This window comes from Colossoma macropomum, unplaced genomic scaffold (assembly GCF_904425465.1).
Source record: "Colossoma macropomum unplaced genomic scaffold, Colossoma_macropomum, whole genome shotgun sequence".
In the NCBI taxonomy this organism is placed as follows: Eukaryota; Metazoa; Chordata; class Actinopteri; order Characiformes; family Serrasalmidae; genus Colossoma; species Colossoma macropomum.
This window is the reverse complement of record NW_023494803.1, coordinates 35,115,336-35,135,129: the sequence shown is the minus strand read 5'-3', so window position 1 is coordinate 35,135,129 and position 19,794 is coordinate 35,115,336. Positions and strand designations below refer to the sequence as shown.

The 19,794-nt window shown below is 40.9% G+C and overlaps 1 protein-coding gene across 1 annotated transcript in view; it reads left to right on the top strand.

The window, feature by feature from the left end:
* The window catches only part of daam2 (dishevelled associated activator of morphogenesis 2), a 104,426-nt gene that overhangs the window by 51,107 nt on the left and 33,525 nt on the right, over positions 1-19,794 (top strand). Inside the window, 7 exon segments of the mRNA XM_036593478.1 lie at positions 119-213; positions 13,739-14,072; positions 16,515-16,625; positions 16,749-16,852; positions 16,943-17,009; positions 17,953-18,070; positions 18,584-18,722. Of these exon segments, the coding sequence (XP_036449371.1) occupies positions 119-213; positions 13,739-14,072; positions 16,515-16,625; positions 16,749-16,852; positions 16,943-17,009; positions 17,953-18,070; positions 18,584-18,722 (968 nt within the window).

The window sequence follows — 19,794 nt, the reverse complement described above, 5'->3', positions numbered from 1 at the left end:
TTTTGGTTTGCTCTGCACAGCTTTGTATCGTTATCTGCCCACCGGACCTTATTAAAAATGAATAATTCAACCGCAATAAAGAAAAAGGATTAACAGTTGGAATGTCCGTTTATTCCAGATGCAGACACTTTTCGCGTTTGATGAGGAGGAGATGGAGATGAGGAATAAAGTGGTGGAGGACTTGAAAACGGCACTCCGCACTCAACCCATGAGGTATGGACCTCACATTTAAGCCAATGCTGATATTAACTGCTTGATATTCTCATTTGCTCTTCTAATTGCATGGAGAACAATGTGAAATGACTGAGGTCTGATTCACTCTTAGCAAAAAGGGTTATATATAGGGCAAAATAAGGTTCTATGACCCTTTTTAGTGCTAAATAGTACAATTTCTCAAAGGTTCTTTAAAGGAGAGACAGCGAAGAATCATTTAACCTTGTGAAGAACCTTTTCAGATGGTTCTTTGAGTCATCACAGTGCTATATATAACCATTGCTTTTAGTGAAGAACCGGTAACACTTTACTTGAACCTTGCATAACAATGCCTTATATCAGATGTTATATGCCATGACAGATTTTGTTCAGTAATATAACAGTGTCATGTTGTCGTATGCCATAATGTCATGTGTCAAAGTGTTACCAAGGGACCCTGGAAGAACCACTTTTGGTTGAAGGTGAGGACTAAATAATGAAAGCCTGGTGGGTCCTGAAGGTTAATAAGGACAAGAACAGCCATATTAATTCATATTAATGAGGCTGTGTAGCAAATACACTTGTTCAGCCTGTAAACCACAGGGGGGAAAAACTTGAGATTACATTCATGTAATCAGAACTTCTGTGCACGTTAGCTCATCCACTCTGTACCAGCTTAAGCAGATGTGACCTTGTTCTGCGCCTGTATGGACGTCCAGCGTGATCAAGAATAGCTGTAGAGTCTACAGTTGTTAATTAAGCTCTAATCTATGAAAGCAATGTATGTTCAGGCCTTCAGCAAGTGTGGAGCAGCTGTTGAGATGGAGAACAATAAGAGAGCCAGATTAAGTTGATTTTGTTGGATATACAAGCTGTCAAGAAATGAAACCCGTAAGAATATCTTGCCTTTCTTAAAATAGCCATGGGTTTCAAAGGTCTTCAAAGAATAGCTCATTCCTCCTTCAGAAGCATTTTTTTTCCCTCTGAGATCCTGCTTTCCCTCAGATGCTACAACAGCTTTAGTGTCTCTTTCATCAGGAGCTGCTAACAGCGAGCAGATCTCAGAGCTGTGCCAGACAGCGGGAGACTGCATCGGGAGTCGTCCGTCATGCTGGACCCAGCCGTCTAGCCGCTTGATCCGGACACCACTTTATATTCAGTTCTCCCAAGAGTCATTGCTCCCCGTTACCATATATGAGGGACCATCTGGGTCGTGTCTGGGGTTTTGTGGTCTGTCGTGGAACCAGGCTAAGGTTTTCTTTTGCTCCTGGTATGTCTGAGCACCTTTGGCCAGCAGTGGCTGGGTTTATGCTGGAACGTTAAAGTGGATGAAAATGCACCGTTATCCGAGTGGTCCCTGCAGAGGCGGGAGTTCACTAACCACTGTGAGAGAGAGGAGGAGGGAAAACTGAGGGAGACACGACTGAGTAGCCTGCAATTTGAAAGCAATCAAAAAGTTATTGGCTTTTAATACATGTTATTTGTGATTTATTTTTGTAGTTTTTTATTTTTCCTTGAGAGCAACTGGCAGGACCTTCACTGATGAATATAGAGCGAGTGTTTCCTTTTACTTAACTTCATTAATGCAAGTGCATGATGTAACGATACAGTAGAGAGGAAATTTGATTTGCAGTAGTGCTCGTATTGTGCATCATTTGTATCTGACAGAAGAGGAAATGAATGACCCTCCGCCTCTGATTTTATTCAAGCCACTGTTTCTCTTCCACTGTTTTAGAGGCTCCTAATTTAGACCCACCCTTTGAATTACAGCTGCAATATAAGCCATTTTAGACTACTGTAAATCCAAACCTCACTACAATTAGATGATGTAATCTCCACATCAGTCATGAACATGGGAAGCCCTGCAGAAGCTGCCTACTGAATGTCATTCGAAGCTTCAGATCCTGACTATTACTTCCAAGTCGACAAGGCCTTTTGTTTATTCATAATGGACTCTTTTCACATTTCCAGCTTGCCACTTCTGTCAGCTTCTATAACAGGTAGTTATGCTTCTGGTCCAAACAGAACAAGTGCCAGAGTCAACAGTAGCTGCAGAATGTGGCAGATTTGCTTTCATTTGAGGCTAAATTGCTTTATTTGCAATACACTTTCATGGCTACTAGTGATACTTCAGCAAGCTGGGACTTAATTAACTGAGAAGAGAAGATAACGGTTCCTCCCACCATTTAACATTATAGTCGTTAGCTGTAGCTTTAGCTCATCTGGAAAAGCTGTCTTACTCCTTTGCTAATGCCTCCCGCTCAATAGAAACTGAGTTTAACCCTCAGTATCTAACAGATTTCCTGGCTTTTTCAAGTATGTTTTCAAATGTGTTCAAAAAATGTGTTTTCAAATGTTCTTCTCGGTTTGGCACCTAATAAGCATGTAGCTTTTTTTTATTATTAACGTCCCGAGTGCCACAACTCCAAACAAAATCAGCCAAACTTATGTATTTCATCAATTCCCAAACGAACAGACATTATACAGTGGAATGCAGCAGTTTGTGTGCCCCTTGTCAAATGGCATTTTATTGATTTTCTATGTAAAATTAAGTGAACACATGCTCTACAGAGAACCCACTTCTTGTGCGCATTTTAATGCATAATTACTGTCTTATAGGTAAATATTTTGCATGCAAGAGCTTTGTCTTTAGTGGCACGACTGACATGTCACGTGTATTTATATAGCTGACAGTTGCCACTGTTCCAGATGTAGGCCTGCTCGGTGCTTAGGGAACAGCTGCGGCCCGATCCGACAGACAACCCAATCCTGTCTTCTCTTTCCATCAAAACGAGGGCGCATGGACTCATAAACGCGTGACAACATGAGTTTGAGCGCGGATGATTGTTTACAACTCATCTTCAGCTTTGGCTCGCCATTGTGGGAATTTACGACGCAACGGCGTTCCGCCACAACTCAAGTCGCCGTCCCCGAAAAGGACAGAAATGACAGAAATGACAGCTGTGAGTCCAGCTCGAGGTTCGATTCAAAGGATTTGTTAGTCAGCATAGACAGTCTGCCGCCAATCGTGCATAACACTGGCAGTGGTGTTGGAGGGGGGCCGTGGATCACACACAAACAAGGCATTGTGATGTTCTGGCTCCAAAATTACACTAGGTCATCTGTGTGAGTATGTGCCACAAGCGCAAGTGGTTGCAGATGTTCTCTTCTGTTACCCCAATTGTAAATCCGTGTCATTTGATGCACTTCTGACACACTAGACGACTGCACAGAGGGAAGGAGTGGGCAGAGGATCATAAGGACTTAGCACACTGAAGATTAATGATCTGTTAACATGCTGAGGTTTCAAATTATGCAGTACATATTTTGACTATTCAACTTCCTTTTGGGCTGTTTCATGATGGAAAGTAGTTGGGTGAATCGCAATTAGCAAGAGACTTGTAATAAGCCTGGAAAGCCCACTGTGTGATAGACTTATTTTTACTGCTGTCAGCTCTCTTAGTGCACTCACTAAGGCAGGGCTTAAGAAGCTGGTCCCAAGCCAAAGGAGTTTGTTTTACAAGGGCACAACACAGGCTGCCACTGTAATTTACTTACATTAACAGCATGAACATTAAAAAGCTTTCACAAGTCACTGCTAGCTCTGCAGACACTGAGTTCACTATCCTCACTTGTGATGTGACATTACTTTTAGATCTTGTTGACAGTATTAATTGAACGTGATATAAAGCAGGCATGTCAAACTGGGGACCTTCCAGACCAAAGTGCTGTGGAGATCAGCGTTTACCCTCATCTGACAATCTGAATTCAGTTCATGAAGGCCTTGCTAATTAGCTGATGAGCTAAATCAGGTGTGGTTAATGAGGCAGTGTGCTGAAGCCTGCAGTGTTTTGGCCCATGAGGACCTGAGTCTGACACATGTGATATAAAGTGAAGCAGTGGGCTGCCTAGGGTAAGGAAAGGGGACAGCTAAAGGCACAAAGTGGCTCAGAGTGCGGTTGTGGACCAAGTGCACAAAGTCCGTACTTCAACTAAGTTATTGCGTAATAATGTAGAAAAGGGCAGCCAGTTAATTAGCAGTTACTGGCAGTTAAGTTAATTACTAGCTGTTGGTTTGGTAAGGCTTAATAATGGCATAATAATGGACACCTGAAAAGATGTGCAAAAGATTTTGATCTATTATACACAAACAAAAGTGCTCTGAAAATGCTTATTTCATTCTATTTATTAATTAATAAAGTAGCAATGAGAAGGCAGTTTAATTAGCAGCTACTGACTTGATGAGGCTTAATAAGAGCACTAAAATGGCATTATAATGTCATCCCTAATCTGAAATATTACCTGATTGATTATTTATTTATTCATTCATTTATTGATTGATTTATTTTTACTTTTTTTGGTCTCTCTTCCAAACTTTTGACCTGCAGTGTAGTTCTACGTGAGAAAGTTACAGTTGTGCGTAGTTACAGTTGTATGCAAATCTTTGGGCACTCATGGTCAAGTTACTGTTGATAACTTTTTTTTTCTAAGTGAAAATAAGTGAACACTCCTCTGCAGAGAATACACTCCTGTACATTTTAATGCACAATTACTGTTTATTTGCTGAATTTATCATATTAGAGGGAAAAAAAACCCCAAAATGTGTCCTGTTTTAAAGTTATGGAACATTTTACATTTTATGTTTTATTTTTTCTAATATGTTAAACTCAAATATGCAGAAATATATCGAAACTGTGCCCTAAAGTGCCAGAAAAATGCCATATTTAACTTTGCTCTCTTTCACTTACAATCAACAGAACATGTAATTTGACCGGGGGTGTTCAAACTTTTGCATCCAGCTGTGTGTGTGTGTATGTGTGTTAGTGTGCGTGTGGTTGACACACACGAAGAGATACAGAGATGGATATCAGACTAAACTGAGTAATCGCTCTGCTGTCAAGATCTCTGTAATACAAGATCTGTAATTACTGCTGTTAACTTTCTTCCTTCCTCGGACCGGTCCAGTCATCAGAGTGTCATTTTAACCGGACTTTGACTGAGCGCACTGGGGGAGGATGAAGGTTGATCACAGATTGTTGGGGACTTTTCCACTCCTTTGCTCTCTGTGATGATGCGTGGGTCTGTCTGACAACCTTCTCATTCTAGACGAGTGGGGAGATCACAGACGTTGCCTGGTTTGGTCTGAGTGAAGTGTGCAGTGAAACCACAACACAGTCCCCCCACCCTCCACCCCCACCCCCCGTCTACTGATCCAGCCTGAATCTCTCAGCACTGCGTAATGAGCTCAGATCAGACAGAGATGGCTTCATTTACTGTGGTGACTCACAAGGAGACTCGTCTAAACAGGGGTCGGGACAAAATTGGTAGTCTGCACTAGTGTTAAGGAGGGGACAGTTCAGAGTTTAATGATAAATGACAGAGTAAAAATACCATTTAAATTTTTAATAACTCTATAAGCATCTTTTTAAACAGTCACAGTGGAAGTGAATATCCTACTGCTCATCATAAGCACCAGGGTGACACATGTTTGTGCAGTTATAATCTGAAAAGGCAACAGAAGTATTGCTGATATCATACTTATTTACATTGTAAAAAAGAAATATGAGATATTAAATCATTTCTGAAATCCGTATAATGCCTGCGGTGAAATATTTCTGTTTGTATTAGTTACACTTTTTATTCCAATACCGACACCAATATTGAAATCCTTATTAATACCAATGTTGCATCAGCCAGTACAATATTTTTTTTCTTTTAAAAGCTACTAAGCTTTAAACTGAGCCATTTTTAATTCAAGAACTTAATATGATCACCTAAAAGTCTCATACTCAAACTACTCAAACACTCTGTTAGCCCACAGGAAGACCTACACAGCTGACATCATATCACACAGTGTAAGTGCGTGCTGTTTCAGAACAGGTTTGTTACAGGATTGAAGCACACTCATTCTTTCTTTTCCTCAAATACCCAGTCCAGCATTGTCTTCTGATGTCAGCCTGGTACCTGGCGTTGGGTAGGGTTGGCATTTTGGTCAAATTTGATATTAAATTTGTCTTCAGACTACCAAATACTGGACATGTCAAGATACCATGACAAAAGACTCAGTCTTACTGTTAATATGCTATATTACACCCAGACCACAAATCCATAGTAGTTTAGCTCTCTTTCTAGGCCTTTTTCTCTAGAGTAAACAGAAGAAACTCTGTCCAAAGCAAAAGATGTTGGCTCTACACTGCCTACTAGTGGAGAATAGAAGTAGAGACAACCTCATTCGCATAACAAACATACTCATTTATTATTAATTTTTTTTTTACACTTTCATAACTATTCGAATATTCAAACATTCATACTCATTCCTAGTGTTGATTTGGTGCCATCTGTAGTATTAGTGCTTTTTAGACATTTTTAACTCTTGTGTGGTGTTCAGGTCTGTGGGACCCATTTTCAATGTTTACCAAAAGAAAAAAATGATGTGATTTATTATTATTTCAACCTCAGATTCCTCTGCCTTTGCTCATTTTCTGTGAAGAACATATAAAATAACACATTTTCAGTGTCTTCACACTGTTCACCCCCCACACACTCATATTACACATGTGGTGTTGGGGTGAACCCACAGGGGAATATAAGTGTGGAGTCCCTTTACTCTGTCCTCCTCCTACATGGTCTGCTGTTAGTGTGTGTGTGTGTCTGTTTTGTATATATGTGTGTGTGTGAGGGTGGACATCATAGACAAGCTGCTGACTGGCTACAGCTGCTAAAGGAGAATCCTACACTGGCCACTTGTGATATTTTAAACATCTGGTATTTTTACATTTTCAATACTGGCTGTTAAATAAATAGGTAGGATTTATTGTTTTTTTTTCTTTTCTTTTTGTAAGCATGAGCATTACAAAAGCCCCTCACCCTCTTTCAAAGAAGATAAAGAGAACGAAAAATAGATTAGTTGAGAAGTAACTCAACCTAGAGAGACTCAAAGATGCAGATGCTGAGTAGCAGCCCATTCTTCTAAAAAGAAAAATGCTGATTAGCAGCTGTGTGTACTAGATTTAAGGAATATATTAATATACCTGTGGTATTAAATAAAAATGGGCTGATAATTATTGATGTTCCTCCCAGTTTATGCATTTTTTTAACATTATCATCCCAACCCTAATTTTTAGATTACTACGGAAACATCTAAAACTGTGATGATTACTGTCATGATAGTAAGGCTTCGTCTTGCATGCATAGTTTACTCGTCTGATAGATGTCCTTAATCATTCTGGCATCCATTATGTTTCATTGGATGTTTGAGGGAATAATTTGAGGATGAGTGTTCCCTCGTCGAGAGGAGCTGACCTGAGATCAGTGGCTTCCTGCCCCCTCGACAGCTTGTATAAATATTCAAAAGTTCTCTCTCTCCCGTTCAAATATTAGCCTTCAAAATATTGACTGCATGACCTCAGAAAAGGCTAGATAGATTGAACCTACCGAACCCCTTTGTTTTCACATTTGTCAAATGCCTTTGCTGAAACTCAACACTGCACCTTTTAAGACTTTTTGGACGGTGCCTTGTTTTTTTTCCCGGTGCTGTATGAATATAGTAGCATAACTCTTGAGGTGAGCTCTGCATGATCTGAGAGGAAACGAGAGGAGGGTGCAGGCGAGGAGGATTTAGGCTGCAGAAACTGTCCTGTGAGGCAGCGTTTGTGTTGGCTGGGCTTTAAACGGCCGTGTGCTACTCTTGCTGTTTCCTTCACGCAGACCGCTTCCAACCTGATCTAATAAGCAGTGTTCGGGATACTGTAGGTGTGCGTAGCTTTTGTCTTTTGTGGTTTGTAGTTGTCTCTGTGTCTGCCTGGGTCAGAGAGTTGATTAATCAGACCTCAGCTGGTGGAACGTCACTGTTAATGTTTACTAGGTCCCAGAGGATCCTTTAAATCTGCACATTTTCAGCAGCAGGCCTACGTGATTCGCTGGAAATGGCTCAAATTCAAATAGGCATTTTATATCCCCTTGCAGTATGTCGTTGGACGTGCTCTACCTGAATGCTGGCAGGGATCAGTAAACAGCTTGTTTGTGCTTATACACAGTACTCACTGGCCCCCAAAGGCCCCAATGACAAACCTGCAGTCTGGGCCACCGGAGCTACTGAGCTGAGTGATTTGTAGCGCTTCGCTGAGGCCTTTGTTCCGCAGGATTGCAAAAGCTGAGATCAGATGGATTATTTTTATGGCTTATTTATCCACAGCTGTAGTGGTGTTGTATGTCGCTCCCCCATGAGCTTCTGACACCTCTGGCAGGAAGCAAGGCTACACTGGCCTCTGCTCTTTCACAGCAGAAGAAAAAAGTATATGAAACCATTTGCAGGTGTGTGGTTGTATGTGTGAAGTGTTTATGAGGACTGTTGAAGGTGAGACAGGGGCTAGCTCACCATTTCCAACTATGAAAAGTCAGCAAGCTGTGAAGGTGTTGAGTTTCCAGACCCTTCAATGAATTTACTACTGAGGAGAGAAGGTAGTATAGCAGTGGTCTGCTCTGTTTTTTTTTTTTCCAATGGTCACTCTGATCCTCGACTGCTTAATTAATATGGTCTTTAATACCCTATAATCTGTTTGTTTAATCCAAATCATGTTTTGAATGCTTATAGTAGTCTGCCATTAACATTTGTTAGACATTGTCAGATGTAATCATAGCAAAAACTTACAATTGTACATTGCAAATATTTTTAGGTCTACATTATTAATGGTTAGGATACAAAGAAAAAGAATACACTGACAAGACTTCATTATGCCTACACTTTTCTTGTGTTTTATTTTGGTCATAATTCATTTTTACATCATCATTTTCCAAGCTCTCTTTACCCCTTTCAACTTAAACAGGCTGTTTGTGTTATTGTGTCTTTAAGACTGATCTAAGGCTATGTTCAGACTGTCAACCCAAATACAATTTTTGGCATATCCAGATTGTATCCAGATTGATTTTTGACAGCCTAGACAGCTAAAAATCACACAGTCTGATTTTTGGCATATCCAGATTGTATCCAGATTGATTTTTGATAGTTTAAAACAGCTAAAAAACTACATGAAATCCGTTTTGTGGCATATCCAAATTGTATCCAGATTGACTTTTGGTAGTCTGGACAGCTAAAAACCACATGAAACCTGATTTTTGCCAAATGGATCCAAACAACATTTGGAGGTGGTTTGAAATGCGATTACAATCAGATTTTTACAGATGCGTCTCAGTCTGGATGCTCCGGACGCTCAAATGAGATTTCCAGATATCTTTTGCATCACTCACAATGCGACACACAAGGACAATGTCAAATCCAGAGTGACAGAAATGGGTTTCTTGAACAGCACTAAAGATTCATGCTTATGCCAGAGAATTTTGAAGCATTTGGAAGGCGAGATGATTCACCTCCATCTCTCCTGCATCTGCGTTTGAAATCTGCATCACCAGCATAGCTACGCAGTTACTGACGCCTACTTCGTTACCATAGCAACCTATGCAGATGGATTAGTGATGTCTGGACACACAAATCTGATCTGATCACTAGCAAATAACAGTGCAGACAGTCGTCTCAAAAGATCTGATTTAAGACACAAATCCAATATGCCTGCAGTCTGAACACAGCCCAAGACGAATGAGCTCTGTTCTGATTGGCTGCTCTATATTGCGCCTCATCAAAAAAAGCACTCAGAGCTGAAACACTCTTTGGAACTACTCTATGAATGGGGGGTTAAACTGCTGTGGGCTGAATAGGTAAACATATGCAATTGAATAGTTGTTGTTCGTTTCAGTAATAAATAATTTAAATATTTGTGGCCCGATTTCTGTGGTCATGATAAGCATATGAGCTTCTTAATATCTTGTTTTGATTGTTTTTTTTGTTTTTTTTTTTTCATTGTGTAAAGCTGTCTGTTCTTTCTGCTCTTATAAAGGACTGGACTCTTTTTATGGTACTGACCAAATCACTTTAATACCACAGAGTCCTTTAATACCAGATTTCTTTACCTAGATAGTCATCTGGGCATCTGTGGGCCTATAAGGATGCTTGTCTTAAATGCATCCTGTATGCATGTGATAAACATCAGTGCTTCTGATTAGTCTGTAATCTGTTAATCTGTAGTCAGTAAATATACCAGCTTCCATTACTTCTCACTTGTTTCTGATTTAAGCCACGCCCACTTTCAGTTTGGATTTAAAAGAAGGTACCAAAAAGTAAGGAATCAGTATCAGTATCACAATTAAGGTATAGATATTGGCGTCGATGTAGAAATGCTGTTAAAAACCAGCTCTGTTCTTAGACGTCAGAGCAGTGGTTCTCAGCCCGATCCTAAGGGTCCTCCAGACGATCCATATTTTTGCTCTGTGCTTATGCGTTCGGAGTTGGAATGTGGACCGTCTCAGGGGCCCCGAGGACTGTTTTGAGAACCATTGCCTCAGAGTATTACTGTCTAGCAGCGATAAGCCAATCGCTGCTCCACTTTAAGAAGTCTAATTGTATTGGCTTTGGTCCAGCCAAATGCACTGACTCGACAAGGTGGCCTTTTTAACTGGCTGTCTTGTTGGATCTGACCTCATTATTCCGGAGCGGAGACTCCTTTGGCACGGAGTGTGTCTGTGTGTTGGCTCATGTTTCATGCCATGAGGTCTTGCTTTCTGCGCTGTTCTGCCTCCTCAGAGTGAAGCGTACAGCATCTGCTCCAGAATGCATGTCTCTTGGCTGAGCAGAGCAGTCAGCACTGAGAGGAATATGTTCCAGTCTCAGATTATTAATGATGGATATGAAATAGAAGCAGTACAAGGAGAGTGATACACTGATGGAAAGTGAGAACCAACAGATCGTTCACCAGGCGTTTAACAGTTTCTAGATCTAACGCCAAGCTTCTCAGTCGTTGTCCTACTGCAGCTCAAATGGAGGCATTTTAAATTAGCTTATATGAGTCTACATACAAGAGACAAATATGAGATCCAAATGCCAAAGATCACTTAAAAAACTGACAACCATGCAATATATGTGTGTGTGTATATAATACACTGATCAGGCATAGCATTATGACTACCGTCTTGTTTCTATGCTCACTGTCCACTTTATCAGCTCCACTTACTATATAGGTGCACTTTGTAGTTCTACAGTTACAGACTGTAGTCCATCTGTTTCTCTGCATACTTTGTTAGCCCCCTTTTACCCTGTTCTTTAGTGGTTAGGACCCCCATGGACCCTCACAGAGCAAGTACTATTTGGGTGGTGGATCATTCTGGTGGTGTGTTAGTGTGTGTTGTGCTGGTCTGAGTGGATCAGACACAGCAGTGCTGCTGGAGGTTTTGAACACTGTGTCCACTCACTGTCCACTCTACAACACTCCTACCTTGTCAGTCCACCTTGTAGATGTAAAGTCAGAGACGATAGCTCATCTGCTGCACAGTTTGTGTTGGTCATCCTCTAGTCCTTCATCGGTGGTCACAGGACGCTGCCCACAGGACACTGTTGGCTGGTTATTTTTGGTTGGTGGACTATTCTCAGTCCAGCAGTGACACTGAGGTGTTTAAACACTCCAACAGCACTGCTGTGTCTGATCCACTCGTACCAGCACAACACACACAAAGAATTGGCCATTTTGACTGGAAATTACATAAATGAAGGGTGGGTCTCAGGCATTTTCAAAGTACTGTGAATGAAAACCAGAGGATTTGAACAGGAGCTGTGTAAAATGGCCATGTTTTACAAGCATTGCTTCAGAACAGACCGGCTGAATCTACCGCAGATCGTCCGTGTCAGAGATTACTTTTAAGTGAGTGTTCGGTATATGCTTGATTTGGAAATTGGATAATGAAGGCTAATCCATACGGTAGTGTTAACAATTAACTGTATCAAGTAGCAGGTTCAGCGCAGGCCAGCTATGATCTCATGCACGCTTTGCTCCTCGGATTCTCGGGGACTGCGGTTCACTCTAAAGACAGCTGTGCTATGCCAGGTAAACTGCATTTGCTCAAGAGGCTCAGCAACAGTGGGATCAAATGTGGTGCATGAGGCTAGGAGCTGCACTGTATGGGATAATTATGGAGTGATTTCCTCCCATTGGAGTGAGATCCGTGGTTTTCAGGGCCTAGTTGGTGCCAAGAGAGCAGTGGGAGGGGATGGAACTTGGACCAGTTTCATCCAACCATGTCAAAACAATGTATCTATTCTGATTAGCAAGGATAAATCACAGTGGGCCTCCTCCTCATTTTGAATGTCATCTCTGAGCCTCTTTGGGGCAGGAGTGCACTGCGGACTGGTGTTGGGTTCGCGTAAAATATGTGGCATGTACAGAAAAGGAACGGAGCAGAGGGAAATTTCATTAATAGAAGACAGAATGTCGCCGACGCTGATGTCATCCCCGCTCTGTATATGTAAACGGTAGGTCATTTGAGAGGGCTGCGGTGGAGCAGTAAGGTCAAGAACGTGATTGACCTTAATTAGCCTGGCTAATGAGCACTGCCATTTAGGCTGCTATGATGAATGAGGGGTTGAGAGGCTTGTTCCATACTGACACATTTCAGGGTTCACTTACAGAACATACAGTTTTATGTGTTTTGTGTTTATGCAGCTGAGACTATATGGAAGCCATCTGGATTGAGTGTCTCTGCCAAGACTCCCGGGAATAAAAGTGAATGGAGAAAGATCAGAATAGATCAGGATGTGTTTAAACCCTTGCTCACCTCAAATCAACTCAGCTCCGCCTTACTGTAGAGAAGCACAATGATATTGGTATCATATCGGTATCGGCAGATAATTGTATAAAGAACTAAAATATCGCCATCAAACCAGTGCTTTGATTGATACAAAACTCTGATATGAAGAATACAAACCTAACAGGCCTCTGAGATCACTTGGGTCTGGTCAGCTAGCAGTGCCTACAATTAGAATCAAGTATTTAGCTCTTATCTGCGATGGAGTGGTGGCCTGTACAGGGTGTATCCTGCCTTCCGCCCAATGACCGCTGGGATGGGCTCCAGCACTCCCCCCCTGATGTGACATATGAGCAATATGTTACATCGTATGCATAGTATGCTTTTCTGAGCATGTAGTGACCAGTGTCAAGAAACTGCTCTTGAAGTACTGACACTGGTCACTACATGCTCAGAAAAGCATACTATGCATACGATGTAACATATTGCTCAGCCCTAAAAACAAGCTATACAAGGACTATTTGCATGCATCATTACAAAGACAGCAGAATTAACCCAGTTTAATTGTATTTAGTGCAGTATGTAAAACATTGGATGAAAATCACTGTACTCATAGTTTTTGATCTTATTTTTTCAAATGTGGCACTGGTTCTTTCTGTCCTTTGTTCCAACTTATCAGAAAAAAAAATACATATTGTGATGCATATTGTGTAACAGGGAAATATCCTGAAGTAGTGTGATGTTATATTTTGGCTGTACTGCCCAGTGAATAGGTTCCATGTGTTTCATTGTAGTTGCTCACCTACTTATATTAAAATCTGTTAGAATCAGTCATTACAAAAAACTGAAATGTCCTGCTCAAATTATAAAACAAATCTAGTAATATTCCATATTTTTCATGGTCAAACTGCTTGCCCTGCAGGTTTGTGACACGCTTCATTGAGCTGGACGGCCTGACGTGTCTGCTGAACTTCCTGAAGAGCATGGACTATGAGACTTCAGAGAGCCGCATCCACACCTCCATCATCGGCTGCATCAAAGCACTGATGAACAACTCTCAGGGCCGGGCACATGTGCTGGCCCACCCGCAGAGCATCAACACCATTTCCCAGAGCTTACGCCAGGACAACATCAAGACCAAGGTGGCTGTGCTGGAGATCCTGGGTGCTGTCTGCCTGGTGCCCGACGGCCATAAGAAAGTACTGCAGGCAATGGCCCACTACCAGAAGTATGCTGCCGAAAGGACACGCTTCCAGGTACCATGTTTTTTTTGGAAAATGTTAGATTAGGTTTAATGAGCATATACTATGTTCAAAAGTTTCTAGACACCTGCTAATTCAGCTTTTCTTCTGAAACAATTGGTAATAATAGGGTAATTGTACCCAATTTGCTTCAGTAACAGCCTCGACTCTTCTGGAAAGGCATTAGTGAGGCCGGGTACTGATGTTGGGTTGAAAAAACACCACTCCAGGTCATCCCAAAGCTATTAGAGAGAATGCAGTTCCAGTGCTGGGGGGCTTTAAAACCCTCAACTGGATGCTTGGCATTGAATTGGCATGGTGGCCTTAGGCTCATGAGAGCATCCTCTTCTAATGGTCAGTGTTTTTCTATGAGATTATTGATGCACCTGTGTTAACTCCTGTGTTACAGATGGATGAACCTTAAATTAGGTGAATGCGCTAATTAGAAGTGCCTATAAACTTTGTAACATATATCATGTATGAGAGAAATCAGCTTTAGAGAACCTGCGTATAGAAGTATGACATTATGTGTAGACATGTTCGCCAAATATGATAACTTATTGAGCAAACCCAGACAGGATATCCTGTCCATGCTTTTTCATAATTTTTGTATTTAGTCTTGGCCTCTGAATGTCAGCTAGCCAGAATTTATGCTAACACTTTATTTGGAGTGGACCTTTGTAGGCGATTAATAAACTCTTAACAGATTATCAGTAACACATCAACAACATATCAGTGAAGTAGCAGTGGTGAAGCATCTGAATACATTGAGTCTACATCTTGTAGGTGTTCGGTTGGTACATTACTTACATTAAGTAGATGAATTGTTAATATGTTATTTTCATTACACAAAACCTAACCTTACCAACCTTACCCAAAACCTAACCCTCACCCTGGCCCTAATCCTAATCCTAACCCTAACCTTAACCTCAACCCAGAACCTAATCCTAACCCTCATATGTTTTTGACATGTTACTGAGAGTCTGTTGAGTGTTTGTTTCATCTAAAAAGGACACTCAAAATAAAGTGGCACTGAATTTATTGATGGATAATACATAAAAGCGGTGACAAAAGTGATGCTGATGCACTGCAAGCAAAACAGTATTGATTAACTGCATTTTTTAGTTTTGCAAAAGTTGACTTACAGAAACTGTTGAGCAAAAGATCAGAAACTAAAGGCCTCATGTTTTTCCTTTGTTTTCTTTTTTAGCGCTAGCATTTTGGCAGTTGGTATTATTGCCAGTGTTTCAAAATATACTTTGTCTGTGCTTCTGTAATTTTAACCATGGGGCATGCTGTGAAGAATAACAACTACGCACACTTACAGAGGTCATGTTTTATGGACCTTAAATGTATGTAGAGTCATATGTCTTCACTGTGTGTTTGTTCTTGTATTTTTGTCATGCTTGGCGACAACTAATGTGAGTCTTGAAACATTAGTGGTTAGCATGGCTTTCTTCCACTGACCCCGTGACTCTCTGGGCAACTGTAGTCTACTTGCTTCATGCCAGAGAGTATTCTGTGCATTCTTTGTTTGGTCTCGACATTTTTTCAACAACCTGCTGTTTACAGGCAATAAATAGATCACTGCTGTCGGAACAAAACCTTGTATCTCCATTTTTGTTGTTTTTCTGTTTTTGACTGTTTTGAAAATGCATGTTGCCCTTTACATTGTTTGTAAATTTAATGAAGAATGGACCAAAAGACTCTACCCAAAATGACTTGGAAAAAAGTCTGGTTCCATTGACTTACATTAAAAGGAAAGAATGTTTTTTCCTTCTCCTGTAAAGTTACCATTTTGGAGATACGAGGTTTTCTTCCGACAACAGATATTTGTTTAAGCATAAGCAACTAAATATGACTATAAATAGAAGCTCCACAGTCTTCTTCAGTAAAGCATTGACACTGTAAGTTTGTAGACACCCCCTCTGATTGGTGAATTCAGCTACTTTAAGGTGCTCATTTTCCTGGCACGGGCGTTCAGTTGTGGACAGACAGCTTTTATAATCTCCATAGAAAAGCATTGAATAGTAGATTGGGATGCTCCAGAGCAGCTGCACATGAGCCTAAGGTCACCATATCCAGTGCTGGAGGGGTATAAAGCCGCATAGCATTGGGCTGTGGGCCTGCAGAACTTCATAATGAGTTGGAGTGGCATTTGTGATCCAGATCTTACCTGACCTCACTAATGCTCTTGTGGCTTAATGCACTCAAATCCTCACAGCAGTGGTCAAATGGCTAGTGTAAAGCATTCCCGTAGGATTAAGCGGCTAACTCTTATTTATTTGACCATGAAAGCATGTATCGCCAAGTAGAATGGCGATACATTTTCTTGCTTTTTAAGGATTCTGAGCCACAAAACTGACTTAAACTAGTGAGAAAAGATCCCCTGTGTCTCTGATTGCATCACCAATGCCTTTCTTACAATGCTTAAACAGTGTTGACTCTGTCTCCCAGACTCTTCTGAATGAGCTGGACAGGAGCACAGGTCGCTATAGAGATGAGGTCAACCTGAAGACTGCTATCATGTCCTTCATCAACGCTGTGCTAAACGCAGGAGCAGGAGAGGTTGGTTGATCACTGAAGGGTCATGCTAACTCTTCACCAAAATCGCAATAGATTTTTACATTAACTAGAAATATTATTACGTTAATGTTATTGTTATGTTACTCGCTTTGCTTTTGTGCACAGGACAACCTTGAGTTTCGCCTCCATCTAAGGTACGAATTCCTAATGTTGGGGATCCAGCCAGTCATCGACAAGCTCAGAGGTCATGAGAACGCAACTCTTGACAGGTGAGAGACCTTTTTTAAGTTAAGGATAACTCGTCACCCAAGATGATCAAAAACCAGCCAATGTACCATTTTATCTGTGTGTTCTTTCAGACATTTGGACTTCTTTGAGATGGTGCGGAATGAGGATGACTGTGAACTGGCCAAACGCTTTGACATGGTAAGTCTCATCGGCTGTGTTTATGCGCACAGAATTTTGCCAATTGGATTGAACACATTCCGATTATAGATTAAAACTGAGGTGTTTGTGCTCACTGTCCTTAACAGTCTGATGGAAAATTTCCATTTACATGCACACTACAAGTAATCCGATCCAAAATTACACGCATGCATAGAGTACTACTTAGTGTAGACGTTACCATGACAACGAGCATCACGTGAGTCCAGCCAGAGTGAGATGAGCAGCAGTGAGCAGTGCTTGTGTTTTATAATTGCTTTAAAAAATATGACAGACTCAGGAAAACGTACCTCACATGTACTTATTAAAGAAGGCCGAGAGGAAGACGTCGTGTTCTGAGACACGTAAGCTGGACGCCCGTCTCACCGGCGTCTTTTAAAGCTCAAAGCATAAACTTCGTCTCCTCTGCAGACCAGTTTCTGCTCCCGCCATGTTGAACGTTATAAAATTTCGCTCTGACATGAACGCACGTGCACAGACCATACTTAAACGTTCCGATTGGGAATGTAATCAGATACAGGTGTGTACACAGTTATTGTTCTTCTATTTAACAGATTGAACTTGGTGGGAAATCCTGTAAACAATCAGATAGAAATTGTATTCCAAATGGCCTCGATCAGACTAGCCTATTCCAGTGGTGTATACATGGACATATTCTATTATGAATAAGCTATTAGTTTGATTATTAACAGACTATTAGGCTGCATGTAAATGTGGCTACTGATAATCATTCAGTGATAAATCAGTCACTCAAAACTAAGATTTCTCATGCTTACTGAACACGAGTTCAGGGATGTGAAGGTTTTCTTTCCATTCACTGAAATGATCTTACAGAAACAACATGAGCCTTTTTTTAAACGTAATTTTAAAACTCCTGACTTCATTTAAGCACTAATTGAGGAAATGAACGGTGATTTCCTTGCAGACGCACGTGGACACAAAGAGTGCCAGCCAGATGTTTGAGCTGATCAAGAAGAAGCTGAACCACACAGATGCCTACCCTCACCTTCTGTCTATTCTCCAGCACTGCCTCCAGATGCCATGTGAGTGCTCCTCTGCTGCTTCACAGTCAGCCAGCCAACCAGTATAATAACTGTATTTTCCACACAGGAAGTACCAGGCTCGTTTTTCTAGCAGCTTGAGGAATAGAAATGAACAACAGAAGTGAAGTTATCACTTCAGGATTTGACAGCATTTTTGTAACTTTTATAATATTTTTCATGGCGTGAGATGCTGGTGTGTGATCTCTACACATGCTAAACCTCTTGCCTCTCACAAATCTCACTGCTGATTTGTGAATGAAATGAAAAAAGGCTGAAGTTTCTTCATCTCAATTCTGGCCTGATGTTTAGATTTTGCTGGTTAGATATTAAGCAGTCAAATAGGTATTAATAGCTATTTCCATTCTTTATCATTCCACATTCTACTGAGAAATTACTGTTAGAAGACAAATCACTTAAAACTATAAGATGATAAATTATTTGTGCTTTTGCAGCTCTGTGCTGTTGGACTACTACATGCTGTATGGAACTACTACAATGTCCTTTATATTGTAGACAAACGTGGGGCAGGCGGCATTCAGCAGTGGCAGCTTCTAGACCGCATCCTTCAGCAGATTGTTCTTCAAGACGACAAAGGGGAAGACCCAGATGTTTCTCCCTTGGACAATTTCAATGTCAAGAATATTATTCGAATGTAAGTGGCTCCTCCTTATCAAACAGTCCCAGCATTATTCCATTTGTTGTCCTATAAGAAAATGTCAAGCATGTCTGTCACTTCAAGCTTGAAAGAACTAAAAGTGGAAGGGGGGACCATGGGGAGGCATGAGCTCACCTTTAGATCTGGCGCAGATCAAAGCGCAGTCTGGCACTGCCTGCTGTTGTAGAGCTAGAATGGTTCAGGCTTGACTGAAGAGCAGAATAATGAGAGAAACACCGCTCCACCTCACCGGATGGCTGATTGAAAAAGAGTGGGTTGACATTCTTAGATGTACACACACAATGCAGCTGTGGAAGTGGCGGGGGGGGGGTTTGTATCAGACCATCTTTCTTACCACTTATTTCACACAGAGCTGAGTGAGCATGACAAGGTCAGAGGTGGTGGACTGGACATGGTGAAAGTATGATCAAAAGCTATGACTCCAATTGAATTAGCCCAGTGTATCGCACCCATTACGTAAGCTTTATTGAGAGCTATGATGGTACTCTTGGGCAAAAATAATACTTCCTTATTAACCACAAATATGAAAAATAACCAGTCACTGATAAATAATGGCACTCAACAAGCCAGCAATAAAAGTCAGATATTTAGAGAGATATTTAGGGTTATATTTTTGTTTTTGCCAAGATCGTACAACTCTGTTTTAAACATTCTGTACCAATTAAAGGTTTTTTTTCTAGAACTGTACGCTGAGGCGAAAGAACTAGGAACTTTATATGACCTTTATGACTTTCTCCTGAGCATTTGCTGTCCTGCTATTCTCTCTCTCTCTCTCTCTCTCCCTCTCTCTCTCTCTCTCTCTCTCTCTCTCTCACTTGCTCTTACACACAGAGTGTGGAGAATCTCCATAAACTTGTATATATTTTTTTCTCTATCCATCTGTCCGTGTATCTATCTATCTATCTATCTATCTATATCTATATAGTATATCTATCTATATATTTTTTATTTATATATATTTATATATATAAATATATTTTATCTATCTATCTAATATATATATATATACTCGTTCACTCATTCTTCAACTCTCTTTCTCTCTCTCCTA